Consider the following 22,325-nt stretch of genomic DNA (forward strand, 5'->3'; position numbering starts at 1 on the left):
GTCAACCATGGTATCTTTGCTGCCTAGACAGTGTGTAGACGCAGGTTGTCGTTGAAATAATGAACACTAGTACTGTATCGCTAAATCTTTACCTAAATTAAACAAACAATTGCAGCATACATTTTTGTAATATACTTTAATGAATATCTCGTTTTGAACATATTTCTCAAGAAGTTTAATTTCTTTCTTCTTTTTTTTTCTGTAAAATTGACATCAAGTAATTCTTCCTTTTATTTTCCTTTGGTAAATTAAACCGTGATATTTAGTATGTTGATTTGTTTTGAAGATTCACTCCATGCAGATGACCTTTCCTCGCGAGGCTTATTCCACCTTTCTCTTTCAATAGGAAATTTAGAATGTGAAATTCTTAATAGCTTACATGTACGTTGTTTTTTCGTCCGTAGCAAGCTTTGATTCAATTGGAAATCTAATGCTGGATAATTTAAACTCTTGGATACATTATTCTGGTATCAAAATGGTATATCGGCATTCACATGAATCGCGTAATGTAAAAAAAGACATTGTTTCCATGAAAGAATTAAAACTTCAATATGTCTCAGTATTACGTATAATGTGAAGGACCCAATATAGATCTACTTTATATCATTTTCTAATTAATATATTCTTATCAGATACACTGACTATCTGATCACGTACTAGTAACCGTCACGCCCCTTTGTTTTTCCATTGGTTGTGACATTCATCGCTTCGCCGAACCCCCCCCCCCATACCATATATATATAACAATAATACATGTTTCTGGGATGACGAGGACACATAATTAATTTATGGATATCCATAAATAGTGACTTTTTCCACTTTGGCTTGCCATAGATTATCACCGTGTCGAACATTGGATATTGATATTCAGAATGATAGCCTCCTCATCCCACACTCACAAGATGATAACAAGATGATATATAATAGGATTTAAGTTTTTTAAGGCACTTTTCGTCATCACTTTGATGACTTTTGTTTTAGTTAGCATTTCTGAAGAAGATACACTGCCATAAGTATTGACGAAATTCCATAAAATATTCCACCGATCACCGCTAACGCGTACGACCATGAAAGCGGAAGTGACGTCTTGCAGCCATAAATAATCACGCCCAGTATTCCGCAGCAAGCTGAAAGAAAATGAAAGAGACTATGTTAGCTCTGTGCAATCAGAAAAGTTGACAAATCGAATTGATAGTAGATTGGCATATCAATAGTTTTGCAAAATGTTCATTTCTTTTTAAAATTAACTATTACAACTAGGGCGTGTCAAACGTTGCAACATAAATATTAAAAAATATTGAAAATAAATATAAAATATTGAATATAAATATTAATTATTGTACATGAATATAAAATGTTGAATATTAATATTAATTATTGAACATAAATATAAAATATTGAATACAAATATGGAATTATTGAATATTGCAACTTTGACACGCCATATACAACACGTAACTCTTGTATTTCGTGACTTGCAGTAATGCATTGACGATAGAACACAACGTATTCGTTTGACTAGAGTGATTTGTGACACAAACATTCATTAGTACCCCGGGTATATCAACAAATAATAGCCTAGCGTTTCAACAATATTCGTGGTATTCATTTTTCTTTTTTTTCTTTACAACTACCCATTCTCCTGCTGCGTGGACTTTAAATCCGCTCCCCCCCCCCCCCCCCCCCCCCCCAAAAAAAACACTTATGACTAAGTAAATGTATACCAGATAAACAATATGTCTACTCGATAACGCAATCAAAATCATCGTCTACCATCCTGATAGCATTTCAGGAGATAAAAATATACTTTATGAGATATAATCTAAAGCTCGTGCCAATCTAATATCATTTTGGCATTCATCACTGAATCTTTGTATTGTTAGCAGCCAGGTTAAGATTTGTGTAGATACAACATCGTTGTTTCATTAATAACGTCAGAAACATTTCCGAGAAATATATTAGACCCTCCATCTGTAAATGAATATGAAATGTATTCGGTGTGAGCGTGCGATCTCATCAAATAAACTCATCTGTATTAATTGACCGAACGTTTAGGATTAAATGAGAATGAGAACAAGTGATCCTGTCCTAAAGGGCACCTATCTATAAAGGTCACGTATTTAGGGACTCTATTTAATGTAATTAATTTTAAATATTTATATTTCCACTCAATTCAGACTCAATAAACCTACCACAGTTAACTCGAGTCATTTTTCAATGAACTATATCAAGTCCGGCGTAGGAATACATTTGTCGAGCTTGGACTATATTTTTTTAATTCCTTTTCAAAAGTGATCATATTTATATGACATAAATTCCTTTAAAACTAATATTTGTTTTAATTCGCTATTAAGTTTGTTCACGAAAGAAATCCTGAAAGTATTAACCATATGTAGACGAAGAGTGATGACGTACATTTCGGTAGGTTCTATGGTAGACTTGCACAAGTCCCTATTTGTCAAAGACAAAATATTGTACAAAATATCAAACAAATATAAATATAAGGATTGAACTTCGCAGTTCATAAAATTTGTCTCAAGACCTATTGAGGTTTATACCCCCATACACCTCAGCATAACATTATTCAATCCTTAAATGAACCCCTATACAATGGTCACCTGGCTTCCAAGGTCATTTTCTCTCCTCCCTTAATTGACCTATATAGTCAGGTTTTTCTTTATAGGAACTTCTATAAAAATATCGGCTGCCTTTAAAAGCCTCTTTACGTTGAGAGGCCTGTGAAGACAGGTTTTACTATACATGTATATGAACTTTCATACAAAGGTCATCAGAATTTAAAGGCCTCTTTACCTTGAGAGGAATATGTAGACAGATTTTACTGTAATTGAACTAGCTTCTATACAAAAAACATCTACTTTTAAAGGCTTCTTTACCTTGAGAGGCCTGTGTAGACAGGTTTTACTGTAAATGAACTAGCTTCTACACAAAAGTCATTTGCCTTTAAAGGCCTCTTTACTTTGAGAGGCTTCGTAGAGAGGCTTTACTGTACATCTGACTTTAAAGGCCTGTTTACCTTGAGAGGCCTGTGTAGGCAGGTTTTCTTGTATTATCATTACAGAACTATCTCTCCAAATCCACCTTATCCGAAACTTTTCTTTAATCTCCATATTACATAATATTATCATATCTTTATTTGTAGACAAGTCTTACCTGCAAACGCCACGGCAACGAGACTGGCGATGAATAGTGAAATGTTGCTAGATGATTGGTTGATGAATATGTAAAAGGCAAGTAAGAGGAGACCGATAAATCCTGCCACTAACGCCAGGGACTCGAACGCCTGGGTCGCCTCAAAGTAACCTGAAACATTAACAACATAACAAATGTGTATTATACCACTAACGCCAGGGACTCGAACGCCTGGGTCGCCTCAAAGTAACCTGGAACATTAACAACATCACAAATGTGTATTATACCACTAACGCCAGGGACTCGAACGCCTGGGTCGCCTCAAAGTAACCTGGAACAATAACAACATCACAAATGTGTATTATACCACTAACGCCAGGGACTCGAACGCCTGGGTCGCCTCAAAGTAACCTGGAACAATAACAACATCACAAATGTGTATTATACCACTAACGCCAGGGACTCGAACGCCTGGGTCGCCTCAAAGTAACCTGGAACAATAACAACATCACAAATGTGTATTATACCACTAACGCCAGGGACTCGAACGCCTGGGTCGCCTCAAAGTAACCTGGAACATTAACAACACAACAAATGTGTATTATACCACTAACGCCAGGGACTCGAACGCCTGGGTCGCCTCAAAGTAACCTGGAACATTAACAACATAACAAATGTGTATTATACCACTAACGCCAGGACTCGAACGCCTGGGTCGCCTCAAAGTAACCCGGAACAATAACATAACAAATGTGTATTATACCACTAACGCCAGGACTCGAACGCCTGGTTCGCCTCAAAGTAACCTGGAACAATAACAACATAACAAATGTGTATTATACCACTAACGCCAGGGACTCGAACGCCTGGGTCGCCTCAAAGTAACCTGGAACATTAACAACATAACAAATGTGTATTATACCACTAACGCCAGGGACTCGAACGCCTGGGTCGCCTCAAAGTAACCTGAAACATTAACAACATAACAAATGTGTATTATACCACTAACGCCAGGGACTCGAACGCCTGGGTCGCCTCAAAGTAATCTGAAACATTAACAACATAACAAATGTGTATTATACCACTAACGCCAGGGACTCGAACGCCTGGGTCGCCTCAAAGTAACCTGAAACATTAACAACCTGGAACATTAACAACATAACAAATGTGTATTATACCACTAACGCCAGGGACTCGAACGCCTGGGTCGCCTCAAAGTAACCTGAAACATTAACAACCTGAAACATTAACAACATAACAAATGTGTATTATACCACTAACGCCAGGGACTCGAACGCCTGGGTCGCCTCAAATTGACCTGGAACTAAAGTACCTGCAGTTTACACCACGACATCAAGTCCAAGTTCTTACCATTGTATAATTATGATTATCCTTGTATTGGTGCTTTGCATATGTAACTATACTAGACTTTTCGTTTCATATGTGGAAAATGCACACAAAAATCAAACTAATTATCAAATAAAACAAAACAAAAAAAAAAAAAAAAACAACAACAACAACAACAAAGCAAAATACACAGAGCATAACGTTGAATCCTATAGAAAATAAGTGCTGGTACTTCACACGCCTTATAAATACTCGTATGCTGGTGGTCTCGCCATCACAATCACGTCTGATGACCTGACATTGGCCAGATCTGCAAAAATGCGGTTTTTGATGAATTGGACGTGTGCCAAATGCCAGATGTTTATAAAATGCCTCTATCCTTATTTCACAGAGAATGTACACAGCCCGATTTCGTAAACGATGCTATTTGTAACTAATTTCTATCCAATTTTCTGGGCACACTTCCCCTATGGTGGGTAATCATCGGCAACTATAAATGAATGTTACAATAGAAAATGATTTACCACAACGTAATGCTAACATACATAGCAAACAGAAAGAAAGAAAGAAAGAAAGAAAGAAGGAAAGAAAGAGGGAGGGAGGGAAGGAAGGAAAGAAAGGAAGAAAACAAAACAAAAAAATGTGAAGGACGATGATTGGTTATTTAGAAATTATATAAAAATAGCATACAGTAACAGGAAGTGTAAAATCACAAGAAAGAAAGAAAAAAAGAAAGAAAGAAAGAAAACAAAAAATATGGAGGACGATGATTGTTTACTTAGAAATTATCCATAAGACGTTTGTATGTTTATATATAAAAATAACATACATGTAGGTTGTATTGAAGATACTAGTAAGTGAAAATCGCTTTTATATGTTAATAAGCAATTTATACTACAGTAGTACATAGTCCGTCGTGTTACGGCTCTTCAGTTTAACTTTAATTATGTTGTATTGGCTTGTAAAGTGACAAAAAGATTAGTCAGTAAGTGGACAAGTCTCCCATTATGCATACATATATTACGTAGCAATAGTCACGTGATAAAATTTAAGAATACAAACTGTTTTTAAACATTTATTTTAAACTTACAACAATGGGATTAAACTAAAATTGGCCGAATTAAAACAGAATCTACCACAGATGCAGCAGTAGGTAAATGAGTACCGGACGGTGTGGTAGTACATGTATATAGTCCCGAGATATGCTGTTACACGGAATTACATGTCTCATAACAGCATACGTATTTTAGAATTAGTGATTAAAATTAAATCCTCTTCACTGAATCTGTAACATATTTCTTTAAGCAAGTTTTGATTTTTTAACTAACCTGACTAATCTATACAATTCGATTTCTACCATCACCGACGAGTCCTAAAAGAGCAAAATAGCTAGACTGGTCACCAGATCCCAAGTTTTTGTATAACATTAACTATTTGATTTAAACATATTTCATTTGTATCAATATATACAAGAGGATTGGGCACAAGTTGTCAAACTTATATAAAGCCCTTTCCCAATTATCATGATTTTTTTTACAATTTTTGTACAAGATGACATGACATTTGAAACATCAACAATTATATTTGGAGAGAGAGAGAGAGAGAGAGAGAGAGAGAGAGAGAGAGAGAGAGAGAGAGAGAGAGAGAGAGAGAGAGGGAGAGAGAGAGAGAGAGAGAGAGAGAGAGACACACACACACACACACACACACACACACACACACACGGAGTGAGGTGTATTTTGATTCGAATTTATTCAAATATTCTATTCATAAACAAACAAACAAACAATTCCGATGCCGATAAATCTCAATATAATATTACCACACACCACCTCCAACCCCCTCTCCCCTTGTAAGAATCATATTGTAGATTATAAATTATAAAGCTCAATTATATTTTATAGGTTTGATATTCCGTAAAGGCATAGGGCCAGTCTACTGTACAGACTACGTTTTTATTACTAAATTCGTATATTAATGTACTATTCGCGTATATTCAATTTCAATTTCTTTATTAACTGTGGGCCATATTGCCCATTAGTACATATTATAATATACAAAATCGTAATATACGTGAACAGCAATACAAATTACAAAGCGGAGAACGAGTTAAGAGTTTGTACATATAGCCAGGATCTTATTGGCTTCGAAAATAAGATTTGCATGATACAATTCACTGACATAAGTTACACTCAATAACTTATATTAAATATGAAAGTCTATACTTAGTCAAATCATGTACTTTATGCTACATGTAGTTTCTATATCTTAATGTTAGGAAAGAAAAGCGTGCTGTAATATATTCAGACTTGAACCTTGGTGCATCACTGTGTGATAGACACAACATAACAGGTCGTCTGAGACACTTTAACACTAGCCCTCCACCTCTGGGTTGCGAGTTCGAAACCTACGTGGGGCAGTTGCCAGGTACTGACCGTAGGCCGGTGGTTTTTCTCCGGGTACTCCGGCTTTCCTCCACCTCCAAAACCTGGCACGTCCTTAAATGACCCTGGCTGTTATAGGACGTTAAACAAAAACAAACCAATGGTCCGAGACGTGAAATGACTGAAGTACACTCCCCTAGTAAGTGTTCATTTTGAAGTGTTATCATTACTAGATATCGCTCGTTAGTAGAGGACGGGATGTTGGTGTGCATACAGACATCAATAACTCTTACGCTATTTGTGGTTGCTACAAAGTCATTAGATTGCAAACAGTAGTCTGGCGAAATCTAATTAAGCGTACAGTATGATATGTATACATAGCGGCATGTAAAAGCTTACATTTGGGGATCATTGTCAAATTAACTACGATATCATCAAAATATCAATACTTAAATAAAATACATACTTTAAATCACTTTATTTTCGCGAGATCAATTTTTCGCATTAATCTTTTGTATTTATTAATTTCAATTATAGTTAATATATAAATATTTAAAATCAAATACAAATCTGTATATTGAAAAAAAAATCAACATGTTCATTTCAAATAAAGAATCAAAACCCATAATTGTACATCACATTTCATATAATATTTAGCAAAACAGTAGAATCAACTACAATTGATTAGAAAAATAACAATTTGTATTATTGTTTTTTTCTCGCAGTAATTAAGGCAGTGGGCTGTATCCACTAATAGTTAATTTTATAGGTTTGCACCGACCTTACCATCCTAATGATTTGGCGAGCTAAAAATAATCAAAATATACACACTTCAGTGAAAGCTAATACCACACTGCACAGCTGTGGCGATAACTGTATCCAGCAAAAGATGGAAAACGTATACAGTACGTGTATTCTTAAACATTATAATAAATCGACCTTAGGAACCAGATATATATTCCGTAAGCAAAATAATTATGTTTGTTTGTTTGCTGGGTACATCGCCCCGTGAACAGCAAGGGTCATTTTGAGGCGGGTAACCTTGTAGTAGTTGGTGACTACCTCACTAGGCAACATATATGGGCGGCACGTCGCATGTCATTCATAGCAATTAGGGTAAAGTGTCCGGGCCAGGGACATTACCACGGAAATAGAGACTGGCTCATTTCTCATCTTCACAAGAAACACAAACCGACACGGGCAGTGAGTGTCTAACCACGTATCTCACAAAATAATGACGACCGAACTATATACACACTTTAGAATAACACACACCAATGTAAGCTGCTTGTTTCCAGCATGAATTAAAAAAAATACATATACTTACTTGTAGTATAGGTAGTTTTTGTACACTCGTATCCACGGTAACAAGCCTTCCATAGCCCGACAGTCACAAACTCACTATGCGACCAGTAAGATGTCGCAAATCCAATGAGATGTAGCCAGAATCCCGCCGTCAGGAAGAGAAAGAAAACTTTCACGAGTACGGGGGCTTCTTTGAACCCCGCCATATTGTATATATATAGCTGTTTATATTTCTTCCTATAGTGTTTTGTTTACAGTCATATCCTGTAAGACTGGAAGTAATTTCCGTTTTCAATTTATTTTAGAAGAAACTAGATATGCGGTGTTCACTTTAACTGATGAAAAGTCTACCACGTGCCTTTGGTGTAAAATGGTTGCCCACATGTCGTTTAACTGAGAGGGATGCTGTAAAATATATATTATGTTTTGCCATCAACACACGACTGCCGATGTCGAATTTCCCTTTCTATATTTAGCAACACGACCCCTAAACTGTTTCTCTCTCAGCAGCAGCAGCACTAGGCGAAGGGCAGAGTGTAAAATATGATCTAATGACTATAACCAAGTTTCTTTTTACGTCGTAAGATTCCGAAACAACAGGCCTTAGGTTCAACTATCTCCCTTACCTTCGGGAGGTTCCTTAAATTTAAATTTCAATAAAAGAACATATACTAGTTAAAATAAAGTTCCTTAAGTGGGATTTTTGTCTTTATTCCAAATAATTAATTCCTGAAAAATATGGCAGGGAATTTCTTTAAGAAAGTCTGTGGAACCGGAGTGATGCCTTATGTACATTTTTATTAGTAATAGTAAGTGTACACAATGATGATTCTAATTTATAAACCATAATAATGATAATAATAAACCTATGTATTTAAATTCATTCAAAGAGCTTTCAATTATACTACAAGAAACGAAAATCAGCTTTCTTTTGATATCATAGAAAAATCTCGGACACTTTGGAAAATTGTAAAGACTTCTTGCCTTTATTAATCTACATATTCTTTTATTGAAGTAATTTCTGTTTAATCAATGTCTAGGAATCCAGTGTAAACGAGGCAAGTCAGCGTCTAGTTTCCTTGATTTACCTTACCATCAAGCCCAGCTGTTTGGAGGCGTGGGTCGACTTATTAAATGTCTTATCTTAACCTGTCAGGTAGATCGTTAATGTGGTTCACATCGGGATTAAAAATACAGACTTTTATTTTTCGTTTTGGATATTTAAACTGATAATTCTTTTAAGGATTGTACACAATGGAGCTGAATCACTCTGAGGACGAATTCATATCAGCATTTTCTCGTTTTTCCTATTCTCTTGAATATTCGTTTTATCCTGGAATATTCTTTCCTGTATGTATACTGAAATCTACATTCCATTTAATAGAAGGGATCCTCTGGTTACTTCAGCTGTAATTCCTGGGTAGTAAGATTTTATCGCAAAGTTTTACCATGACAGCTACTCGATTATGATAAAAGACGTAGCCTGATGATGATGATGATGATGATGATGATGAGGAGGAGGAGGAGGAGGAGGAGGAGGAGGAGGAGGAGATAATAAAAAAAAATAAAAATGTAGTCCTAACTGCAATTTACATGCCAGTTTTTAGAGGAGGCCTATCGGTAGCGAGAGGAGAAATAGATGTATGATAGAGATTACACATGTTTATTACAACACGTAGACTCAGAGTCAAGGTTCATTCAAGATATGCGTCGTCTGGTGAGGTCAAATGTCACGACCTGGGTTCACCACTCATTTCTCAAAAGAGGTGTGTATTAGTATTGTATCATTCGCCGGTGGGTGATAGATTTGAATCACCCGAAACCAACTCCCATACTATATATATATATACACACACACCACACACATATATATATTTGTCATGATAAATACATCTTAAATAACGTTTGTATCTATCTATATATAACGTCTGTGTTTGTGAAGGCTAAACTTACGTACTGTGTATAAGGATTTTACGAAAGACGCACATATATGAAGAACATCTATCAAATATGAATTTCGTAAAAGATGCAGCAAAATACATATTTATATAATCAGTTAGAGTCTAACCTACATCGGTTCCGTTCTTCAAGAACTCGCCATTGATATCAGGGTCAAAACCGTTGCATGGGAATGAACGGAAGATAGGAAAGTAAAAAGGCCTGAAAATATTAAATACAGAAGGAGATCTAGAGCTGCCTACTTGTACCGTGTCTATACAATATAGTAATTTCTAGGCTAGAACTAAATTTAGGTTTATATGATACCCCGTCGCTAATTATATATTGTATATAATAAACATCGGGGTGTCATTTTTTACTGAATTTTAATGTAGCCCCTCCCCTACAAGAAAATGTGCTATGCAGACCAGGCAGAGACCTACATGTATATAGTATATAGGTCTCTGGACCAGGGAAGGGTCCAAAATCAGGCCTATAAAAATTATATAAATGATAAGAATAATAAGAAGTACCGCCCATATCATAATTTTGTGCCATTTTCTATGTTTATACATGTGTAGAAAATCCAAGAAAAATAGTAATTACAAAAAAATGTTTAAGGTGAATAAAAATTGTAAAAATTGAGCGGAAATACGCGGGAATATATCGCGTTGTTTTCTCCCTTTGTTATGAACTCTTCTATGTTGGGAAATCACGAACAAGTGTCTACTTCCTGTTTGAGAACCGACACGTTCGGAATCTTAATTCGTCAAAACTTTACCTAATTTCTTGCACGATATCTATACATTATGGAGAAAACTTCTATTTTAGAAAGACTGCGCCAGTTCGATGCATACCCCAAGACGCTAGAAGATTTCCGCGTGAAAACTTTTGGCGGAGCTACAAGTAAGCGACCAGCGTCTAGGCCGAGCGGCAAGCTAATCCTTAGATCATATCAGTCACTCTCGGTCTGCACGGGGCAAATAACCGACTTATAGGTCTATACATAGTTCGTTACATTGAAGTCAATTGTAGCAAATTAACTGGAATTTATCTTAATATCAATGCATGCTGGTTACTCATAAGTTCATAACGATATTCTACTTGAGAAAACAACAGTAGAGCTACAGGCCAGGGTCCGGTACAGAGTACAGTACACATGTACAGTGCAGTTATATATTTATTTGCAATATTTATTGTTTTTTTAAAAATATGATTTATTTTACCACAGGCTCATGATCTTCGATGAAACAGACCAATGTAGAATAGAATAAAAGCATTTTGATGAATTATACATTTCAGAGGAAATACATATGCTTTTGAAACTTTGAAATTCCCTTGTCTGTGAGCTCAGCATAACCTTGATTATAAGGCCCAGCAAAGGAACTTCATATTGAATGTATTGTTTATCTTACTTAAGTGATACTACCTGTATTAAAGGGGCATTCCTTCGAATTCGCACATCAGAAACATGCACAATTTTTATTGATAAAACCTATGTCCGAACGATGATAATATGAGTGCCTACATGTAATGAAATGAACACTGAAATGTGCAGGAAAAAGGCATATCGGGGTCAGCTGATCATGAGGGAAGTCGGATCAGACTTGCATACCAGTCAATTTTAAACAAAGATGCACTGTACAAGCTTAAGAGAAGTACAAATAATCTTAATAGAGAAATCCCACGGATAAGCAATTAGATCAACTATGGTTGAGAAGATGAATATAACAAAAGTAGGTCTAGCTCAACTAGGTAAAGCAAATACTGCTATTTTCGCAATAACTGTTCGTTTTACTTGATCCGATAGCTATGATCAAAATCAGTGTTACCTTCCGTTGTACTTTGGCACACTGGTGTCTCAAAAAATGCGGAAAAAAATCTGGTATAATGTTCGATGATCTTCTGTTTTTATTATCATCATGCATATTTTCAGGGTCATGTTCTAATAGCATGTGCAGGGCTTCCGGTTACGTCATCAAATTCATTTCCCATGAATTTATTGGGAAATCTAAATTACCACTTAAAATGAACCTAAGTGAAAGAAATCAAAAATGTGAAAATAAAAATATTGTGATCAGTATTAATTATATATAAGTGCAACATTAAAGTTTCATCGTAAAGAATTGCTATGATTCGCTAACCTAAAGCATAAGTAATTGAACCGATAGGACCTATATATGCCTGCTACCTCTGTGATGAAGGATTTTGGAAGCATATAGTATTTCGACATGACCATTACTACAATTGTTCGTACATGTACATGTAACATGCAAATTTTAAAAAGCTGTTTTTTTCAAGAATAGTGGCGTTCATATAAACTTATTAACTTTATAGATATATTTTGTAAACATAAGTGACAATATATGTTCCTTATTCGGTTAGTGAATTGGAGCAGCTTATAATGCAGTTCATTTTCTTTGATATTCAATAATAGGAAGGGATTCAATGGGAAAATTCTTCTGAGATTGCATTTATTTTAATAAATTAATTTATTTTAATAAATTAATTTATTTATTTTAATATACCTTTTTGTTAAAGGAGCGGGTAGGTGTGGCTGTACCAGCTATGTAGTTTTAGATATATGGTCTCTGTCACTCAGCTGATGAGGGATGCTTGGCTCAAGGGGTAGACCAAGGATTACACTGGGGACTGGGCTCTTTCCCTTTTGGGGGACTCAGAATGCATTTTCCCTGTTCTTCTGCAAATTTTAATCTCCTAAATCAGGCATATTGTATATAAGAAAAAATAAAAACCTAATTAAACAAAAACAAAAAAAGAGAGAAAAAGAATACACACGTATGTAAAAAAATATGTACAAATGTCTTTCATTTACACCAACAATATACAGTGCATATATATTCATGTGCATGGCATAACCATAATCTGTATATATATATATTTACCTGATTGTTTTCATATTACTTTTCTGTTGAAATTTTTCAGTTACAATCCTTAGTGGACTGCTGATGACTGTCTTGTTCCTGTCAGAGTTCAACTATTATCTCACAAAGGATATCCAACCAGAATTATTTGTTGACACCACCAGGGGCCAGAAACTCAACATCAATATCAACGCAACTTTTCCAAAAATACCATGTGCATGTAAGAGTCTTTTGAAATAGTTCTTCGTGTATTTAATTAATTTACCTTTAGTTATTCAGCTTCAATGATTATTGCTAAAAACTTATCCTTAGGCTTGCGATACATTGTAGATTTAACTATGTCCAGAAATTCTGTGAGTTTCATCAAAACTCGGAACTTGCATATACAGTGTTCGTAAGTAAAGGTGGTCCGATGGTCCGAGGCTATAGAAAACCTGGTCGGTCTATGTAAAATTTCAAAGTGTTGGCCCAATTGGCTATGAAAAGTTGGAGCCCTGACATACATTACAATTCATGAAAACAACATTCCATTATTTTCTGACAAATGATCATATGAAATCAGAGCTTACAATAGAGTTTATTTTACCCATAACAGCGTGTTACATTTGCGTGACAGTTATGCTACTTTCAACAATGTTTTAAAAAATTGGTCTATGGAAAAATGACTTGGGCTATGGGATTTCAATTTTCTGTAGACATATTGTCTAAGGAATTTTCATATATAATTTCATACACTGCATATGTATTATCACTGACTGATAGCAGGTATAAGGTAAACATGTACATTGTCTGCCTCCAACAACATTCTAACATTGACCAGGTCATTCCCTTGGTCACCAATATTTTGATATACCATATGCCATGCATACAAATTTGTGTTTGTATATATATGTGGACCACATTTATTCAGCAATTGTAAATATTCGTCTGGCTCTATGAATATTTCAAACAAATGTAATAGAATAGAATAAAGCTGACTGCTATTTGTGCTTCAAAGATAAAAAAAAATCAATATTTTTTGCTGCATCATTTATTACAACTATTGTGATTAGAATTTATTATAAGATGAGTAACATTATAGGTTTTTACTAATTAAGGATTACCAGCTCCTCTTTTTTTATTATTTTCTTTCCGATTACTTATTCATTGGAAAAGAGGGGGGGGGGCACAATAGCTCAGTCAGTTGTCACATATATCGGGTGGAAATCTGAGGTGTGTAGTTGAATTCAATGTATATGCTCCCCATCCGATAAACATTACAGACAAACAAACATTTTCATTGGAGATTATAGGTTTAATTTATAAAATTACATTCCATGTTGCAGATCTGAGTGTCGATGCCATGGACGTGTCAGGGGAACAGCAACTAGATGTGGACCATCATCTATTCAAACAGCGACTTGACGAGTTTGGCAATATCAAAGATGACAAGCCAGAAAAAGAAAGTATGAGTTACCTGTTACCTATTAGACAGTGCAAGCTCTTATAGTCCAGAACAAATATTTTATTCTGGTGCAGGATTGTCATAGATATATTGATTTTATTCATGAATGTAATTTCATGACCCAGGCCAGGGTTTCATCAACACTGCATAACTTTAAGAAATTCCTTGACTTCAATTTTTCCATATAAAGAAAGCATTACTGGATTAAAGGAAAAAAATCTTAGTTAAGGAGCTTTCCTTAAATTCTGATATTCTTTCCTATGGAAAATAGTGATCTAAAGAATTTCCTTAAAGGCCAGGAACATTGATGACACCAGGGCCAGGTCTGGTTAGACTTACCATATACATCCTGAAATAGTGCCACATTTTAGCTCTGAATTTTGGTAAGGGCATATTTGTTAATCAAATTTTGGTTACTGTTTTAAAATTTAGATTCTGTAGAATTTCAGAAAGGGGTTATTTGTGATCTAGATTTTATTTGTGAATAAATACGGTGAAAAAAAAATAGGTCATGACTCAGTTGATGTTTCTGAGCAGGAAAGCCATTAAGTCAATGCTTATGACAGCAGTAAAAGTCACTAAGATGATGTTTGTATGACAATGGGAATATTCACAAAGTGGATGTTTGTGACTGTGGGAATATTCACTTAGTGGATGTTTGTGACTGTGGGAATATTTAGGTTGTGGATGTTTGTGACTGTGGGAATATTCACTTAGTGGATGTTTGTAACGGGGAATATTCCCTTGGTGGATGTTTGTGACTGTGGCAATATTCACTTGGTGGATGTTTGTGACAGGGGGAATATTCACTCGGTAGATGTTTGTGACAGGAGGAATATTCACTTATTTGATGTTTATGAACAGGAATAGTCCCTTAGTGAATGTTTGTATGACAAAGGGAATAATCACTTAATGGATGTTTGTGATAGTATGAATATTCACTTTGTTCTTATTTATGATACAGGAATAATCACTAAGTGGATGTCAACGAGAATAATCATTAAGCTGATGTTCATGGCTGTGGAAAAGTTTGCTTTGTTATTTGTATGATAGTGTGAAAAGAGACTTTGTTGATGTTTGTCACCATACCAGACTGTAAATACAATTTGATTAGTTCTTTTGTTTGTTTCAGCATTAGGAGATACATCTAAAGACATTGTAGAGGTAAGACAGAAAGACCCGTTGAATCCCCATCTCCATGCAGAATTGTGGCTTTTCCTCTCTGTCTTCTAGTTCCATTGGAGGACATTGAAGTAAACCAGATCAGATGTCCCCTTTACAATGTTTTTTTCTTTCTTTTCTTTGCTGTCAACCTGGATTCCCATCCTCATGTGACTCTGGGTCTTCAAACAATCAAAAGAATTGAAAGCATTCAGACAACTATTCCCACATGGCTATTCGCCTATTTCTTGTTCTATTGTCTGTTTAGATTTACATCAAATTTAGTACTTCCAGGTAACTTTTTGTTTCATGACATATAAACTGAACTTTTTATGTGCATTCATTAAGTCATGAAAATCAGTTACGTGAAACTGCACCACTCCCCAAATAAATGTTTCCAAGTTAAAAAAAATTATTCTAACCTGATATACATAATCTACTGCCTTCCCTCTTTAAAAATAAATCGAGATAATATTTGTTGTAGAGGTCTACCCTAGCTTGGCTCTCGTCAATATGCTATGTCATTATGGAATTATGTTTCATAAACCAGAACTCCAGTGTAAGTTTTGTGAATTTGTTTTTTTTTTGCATTTTTGTTGCAGATGGTTACAAAACCTCTTGATCCAAGTCGATGCGAGTCTTGTTATGGAGCCGAAACAGATGATAAAAAGTATGTGGAATACTAGAGCAGTCTGATATGAAACTGCAGGGGAGTTTTATGTTTTTGATGTCTTGGATAGAAAATGATCTGTTTCAGTTTTTAGCAGGAAATTTCTTTATAACATACTCATATTACACTGTTGAATTTCAGCAGTAGAATTCTTAAAGACAGACAAGTACATTGTACTAATGTTTTCACTTACAGGTCAACAGTAGATTTCATCAAAGTGCAAGCATGCAAGACAATTCAGTTCAAGATTAGAATTCTGCTCTTCAGTTAGTAAATAAAAGTCACTTCTGACATCAAGAGTCAGATCTTCACCTACATATGTGTAAATACACAGCTAGGGTCAGACAGGGCTGCAATAGCTCAGTCGATTAGAGCGCCAGTCACGTAACCTCAGGTGAAGACCCCAGATGTGTGGTTTGACGCTTCCTAACCGAGTTGGTTTGTGTTTCTCCAGAAGCTGAGAAACGAGCCTGTCTGTGTTGTCATGGTTGTGTCCTTGGGCCAGACAACTTTACCCAGATTTCTCTGGATGGCATGCGACTGTCCTCCTGTATATTGTTCAGTAAGGTATATACGTAGTCACCAACTACAAGGGGACCCAGCAGCCTCAAAATGACCCTGGCTGTTCACAGGGCGATACACCCAGCAAAGAAACAAGTTCAGACACTGTCATAGACATTTCATTTGACAGGAAGTGGTCAGTCTTCAATGTAGTTATGAAATTAAAAGTGTCTTTAATTTAAATGTCCTAAACCCATCACGGCATGGAACTTTGGGTTGAGTTTGGACACATCTGGCAGGAATATTATCAGACATGAATCCTGAGATAATAAGAGATTAAATGATGCTTGTCTTCGCCAGGTGTTGTAACAACTGTGAGGATGTACGAGAGGCATACAGGAAGAAAGGCTGGGCATTCAACAATGCTGAAGGAATTGCACAGTGTAAACGAGAGGGCTGGTCAGACAAAATGAAGTCACAGAAAAACGAAGGATGTCAGGTATAGATTATAGTCGGCGATCAGTGTGTAGAAAGTAACCAGTGTTTTCAAACAAGCTCTGTTTAAATCACTAATATTTCACATGAGAATTATTTTTTGTGTTGATATTCAAGGAGAGTCAATCATGAATTCAAACCCTTCGCAATTATTTGAAAGAAAATAGCACTTTTGGATGGCGACCAAGATATAGGTTATCAATATAGGAGTCATAACAGTCTATGACTAATTATATATAATAGCTCACATTCACAAATTTAAAGTCTTCTCTAGATCAGCGTTCAGGAAATCATGTATTCGCGATATGTAAGTGATCTACAGTATTACTAGGTAATACAAATATGTACACAGTGTACTAGATGTGAAATATGATTCAATCAAATGAAAAACAAGCTTAATGGTTTATGCAATATTCTGAATTGACAGCTTGAAGCAATGATGAAAATATGAAGACTTTGGATATATACAGTACGAGGAGGGTGATTTGGTACTCAAACGCTCACAGAGCGTTGACCCGCGCAGCCCCCCGCTCAGAATTTGAGCGGGATTGCAGCGGGATTGCCGCGGGATTTGAGCGGGCTTCGAGCGGGGTTGAGCGGGTTCGCAGCGGGCTTGAGCGGTTTTGTAGCGGGCTTGAGCGGACTTGTAGCAGCGGACCCGCTCGCCGGGCGGGCTTGTAGCGGGCCCGCTCGAGCGGACTTGTAGCGGACCCGCTCGAGCGGAATTGTAGCGGACCCGCTCGAGCGGAATTGAATAGGACCCACTCAATCAGTAATGACGGTAGACTTTCAACAGCCTGGTGTCGATTAATTATACTTTAATGATCATGTATATGTTTTCAGTTGTATCGTCCATCGTAAGTATTTATTGGATGATGTACCTCAACTATGAGATACAAATTCATACGTGTAATGTATTGCTCATGAAATCTATGTTATAAGTTGAATAATATCTGCAATGTTGTACAATATGACAGTGTACTTGATGTCAGACCATTTTGATAAAAACTATTTGTAGGGAAATATTGTAGTTATTAAAGTTCAAATAGACTATTTTCATGCATGTGCAAGATCACTCACGAGTCATAAATCCAGTAATATTGGATATAGTCGTCATTTAGTGTTAGGAGCTGAGTCAATACATTTTAAATGCATCCTGTGACTGCTAGCTGGTGACCGCCTTCTTTGGGAAAACAAAAGGTAATTATTCTGGTTAATGGTGGACAATGAACCAAGTGTCCACAGTAGCTTTAATTCATTCTTACGGAATGGGGACGGGTCAAAAGGCGGTTTTGTCATCATTTCTAGAGTACTTAGGACGGTCGGATCTTGGTCAGAATTTTTGTGCACCTCGAGTGGGATATGGGGAACACGGAAATGTGCTCAATCCGGTAACCATTTTAATAGTGGACAATGAGCCACGTGTCCACGGCAGCATTATTACAATTCTGATTTAGCTGACCTTTGTATAGATGGCGTTTTGTGCATGACCTCGGAGAGGCCACATAAGGGGCTCGTTATTTTGATCTCGACTTATTTTTACATAGACATTTGAAGTATTTAGCTAGCAACATGTCTGTTTGAGAAAATTATCTTTGAATTTCTGTAGTAAGTTTCATAAACTTTTCAATTATTTGAACATTTCGTAGTTTTAAATCCACGGCCTAAAGATATTGTGTTTTTATTACTATCATTATTTATGTGTCCATCGGGGACATCTCTTGCATGGCTAATATCACGGACATACACTTACATGTATATTACCGGTAGATATCGAAATCAGTGCTAATAGTTTCCCAACTATAGTAGCTAATCATTTAATTACTTTCTTATCAGAAAAAAAAATCGTCACAAGTGCATTGCTCTACTCGAGCTGACTTGAATTATATTTTTTGTAATCGTATGATGTTGATGAGATGTATACTCGCAAGATTAATAAAGAATTGAAAAAAATGTTACCATTTTAGCAGCCTGGTACAAAATTATTTTGTGAGATATCGAACACTTTTGTAAAGGATAATCGATTCCCTTCCCGATCTCTTTTTGCCAGCAAAGACATACATGTAGTACGGTCTTTGATTACAAGACCGAGCATAATAGTATATACGTATGTATGTATATCTTATGTTGTATATATGCTATTAAATGGAAATTGTCAAATAAAATACAGTTTAAACTATATAGACCACAGAATGATTGTGTGTGTAGTCCAATATTCTTTCTTCATTGTGAGAAAAACAATACATTTGTGTCATCTGTCATGTGTATGTGATAAAAACGTCAACAAAAACACATTTTAAACAAATTTTAATCAATTATAACGACAACATGGGAATATTTCCTGTCCTTTTTATTTCGGAAGTAAAAAAAAAAAAAAATAAATACGTACTGACTATGCGAAAGTCACCATTATTATCAAGACCTAACACCCAAACAATGTGAAGTATTTCCTCCTTCACCGAGCTATTGACCAGTCCATTTTATGTCCGATGAAGCCTGAGATTAGATTAACTCTAATTGTATTAGATACACAGTGTACGTACATGTAATTGAAATTTTCCATTGAAACTGGTAGGTAACAAAGAGTTTCAGGAGAAGATATGAACCTTGTCTTCAGAGAATGTAGGAGATGAGTATCATTATCTGTTTTCCTGTAAAAACGCAATCATTGAAAATTTGCAAAGAAATTACATATTCTAAATTATTACCGCTCAAATCCAAATAAAACTAAACTAAAAGTCTGTTTAAGGTCATAATTATAAACGGAAGTTCTAAATGGTTTGTCTTTTTTTTCTAAAAAAATCTCGTCTTTGATTACGTGTATGTAATATAATCCTATGAATATTATGTTTTTGTAACTGGATTGTTTATTCATATATATGTACGTGTGATACAATGCTAATGTTCCTCATGTAACACATTTCCATGTGTTATAGTATCCAAATAAAACTGTGTGTATGGAGACCACGTGGTTAAAATCGCGTCATTTACAAATCATGATTGGAGTTAATCAATGTGATATAGATAAATCCTCTATACACAGGACAAATACCGGTCGTGTACAGTGTAGTTACCGTTATAGAAATGTTTTCACCTGCTGTTAACATCTGCCAATCACAGATTTTGATTACAATAGCGAGTATACCTGTATCGCAGTGACCCCATTGGACCCCTACAGCTTTTTTTTTACCTGCGGGCGGAATGTTGTTACATAAGGATTTAGCCTATGCTCCATGTTTACTAGTCTACCTGTATCTCACCTCTTACATTTAGGTCTTTTAGAATAAGGCACCTGCCGTTTTCCTTTTGAGGCCGTAATAGCGGAAGTAAAACCCGTTAAATCCGTATGCGATGATAATTGTATTAATCATTCTTAAATCATATATATATTTAAGATTTAAATTAGGTACGTAAGTTGTATTGTTGAAAGTTATACATTTATAATATGTACATTGTACGTATTGGTTTAATGGTTGCAACATATCAAGATATACACGTGCATTGAAATAAGAGCAATTACTTTCACTATATCTTTATATATACACCCCCCCCCCCCCCCCCCCCCCCCCCTCCTCTCTCTCTCCCGCTAAACCAATTTGTAAACATGTTAAAAAATAATATTATATTAAAATATTATATTATGCCATCTTGCTGTATTTTTTTCATGTATACTTGTGTCGGGAAAGGTGGTTTTTGCCCAATCTCTTATATACATATAAGTTACAATAAAAATATGTTTAAATAAAAAATCAGGGTAACTATTTATGTCAGGTTTCGTAAGAAAATAGAACACTCAGTATCCATATTTTTAATTTCAACACATCTTATTGACGAGATGTTAAGTCAATAGGATTGGACATCAGACATAGCCTTTATAGATCGATATTGTGATACACTTATTTATTGATCTTCATATTACTTTAATAAGGACGAACTTGGATATTTTACCCAAACATGCATATACAATTTACATATATATACACATAATACTAATCATAATAACAACATTATCCGTAATAAATCATGTACATGCATTTGATTCAACAAACACATACAAATGTACATGTACATGTATAATGTATATATGAGACATACGTTATGGGTCCGGTTGTTCAAAACAAATGTGTTTTCATTTTAGGAAAAATGTCAAGACTGGTTACCTATCAAACGGGTGATATACAGATTAATAAGTTTACAATACAGTACATTTTACCGTCTCAGCTTATGTAAATGATAAGGATGACCACAATTCATTTCAAATATTTCATTCAGAGAATTACATAAATATTATATATATATATATATATGAATGGATTGAACAACAAACTAAGCCTACATGTATCAGTGTATACTGCCCATCGCCAGCCGTCGAAAAACTACGACGTTTACCGAGTATTGAATACATTTGTAGGTAACTCAGTCGGGCATGGCTACATAACGGCTGGCGATCATACAATTCGACCACATTTCAAATCCTGCCTATATCAAAGAAAATGTTTCACTGACAGAACTAATTGCCTTTATTTTGATATATCATACATAACTATGACACTTTAAGTGGATATACCACGCACAAATGTATATATAAGATAAATGATTGTTCGCGCACAGCGCTAGCGAGAGCTTAACTAGAGTACATGTGAAATATCACGTGACTTATTGCGAATCTACATCACCTTATACCAAAATAGATATAAACATATATATTGCACTCATATTTTGCTCAGTTGTCATCGCTGTGAGCTTCGCAACTTGTAGATATGTACATATGTATGCAAAATAGATAAATGTTGGGGGTTTGATCTCTTAATCTTCCGTACGTGCATAAACTGATGGTTTTGTTTTCTATTATTCATGTAGTTAGTATAATTGACATCCAAACTTAAATATTTCATCAACTACGTCTTCCTCCATGTTATTGACACCAGCGAATATCAAATCTGAGAACTACTTTTTATTAGAAAATGGTCACCTTTAGGTCGAAACAGGCCAAATTGCGTCATGTTCCTCTTTCATACGATCCAGCTAACATGTACATGTACTGT

The 22,325-nt window shown here is 35.4% G+C and overlaps 2 protein-coding genes and 1 long non-coding RNA gene across 3 annotated transcripts in view; 1 reads left to right on the forward strand and 2 right to left on the reverse strand.

Annotated features, from left to right (window-relative positions):
* Positions 1–221: 221 nt before the first annotated feature.
* Positions 222–378, reverse strand: LOC117317028. The gene is made up of 2 exons (XR_004530079.1): positions 331–378; positions 222–291 (listed from the first exon to the last, which is right to left on the reverse strand). It is a non-coding gene; the product is annotated as an uncharacterized LOC117317028 (long non-coding RNA).
* Positions 379–924: 546 nt separating this feature from the next.
* LOC117317029 lies at positions 925–8,656 on the reverse strand. Its single transcript, XM_033871813.1, has 3 exons — positions 8,209–8,656; positions 3,172–3,321; positions 925–1,127 (listed from the first exon to the last, which is right to left on the reverse strand). The coding sequence occupies exons 1-3, from the start codon at positions 8,390–8,392 to the stop codon at positions 982–984; spliced, it is 480 nt and encodes a 159-aa protein (XP_033727704.1). The 5' UTR covers positions 8,393–8,656; the 3' UTR covers positions 925–981.
* A 2,277-nt stretch (positions 8,657–10,933) lies between these two features.
* Positions 10,934–22,325, forward strand: part of LOC117317030 (endoplasmic reticulum-Golgi intermediate compartment protein 3-like) — a 37,055-nt gene continuing 25,663 nt past the window's right edge. The window contains exons 1-6 of the mRNA XM_033871814.1: positions 10,934–11,030; positions 13,071–13,229; positions 14,335–14,454; positions 15,586–15,617; positions 16,217–16,284; positions 17,146–17,284. Of these exons, the coding sequence (XP_033727705.1) occupies positions 10,934–11,030; positions 13,071–13,229; positions 14,335–14,454; positions 15,586–15,617; positions 16,217–16,284; positions 17,146–17,284 (615 nt within the window). The remainder of the gene's footprint in view (positions 11,031–13,070; positions 13,230–14,334; positions 14,455–15,585; positions 15,618–16,216; positions 16,285–17,145; positions 17,285–22,325) is intronic.

Source organism: Pecten maximus, chromosome 18 (genome assembly GCF_902652985.1).
Source record: "Pecten maximus chromosome 18, xPecMax1.1, whole genome shotgun sequence".
Classification (NCBI taxonomy): domain Eukaryota; kingdom Metazoa; phylum Mollusca; class Bivalvia; order Pectinida; family Pectinidae; genus Pecten; species Pecten maximus.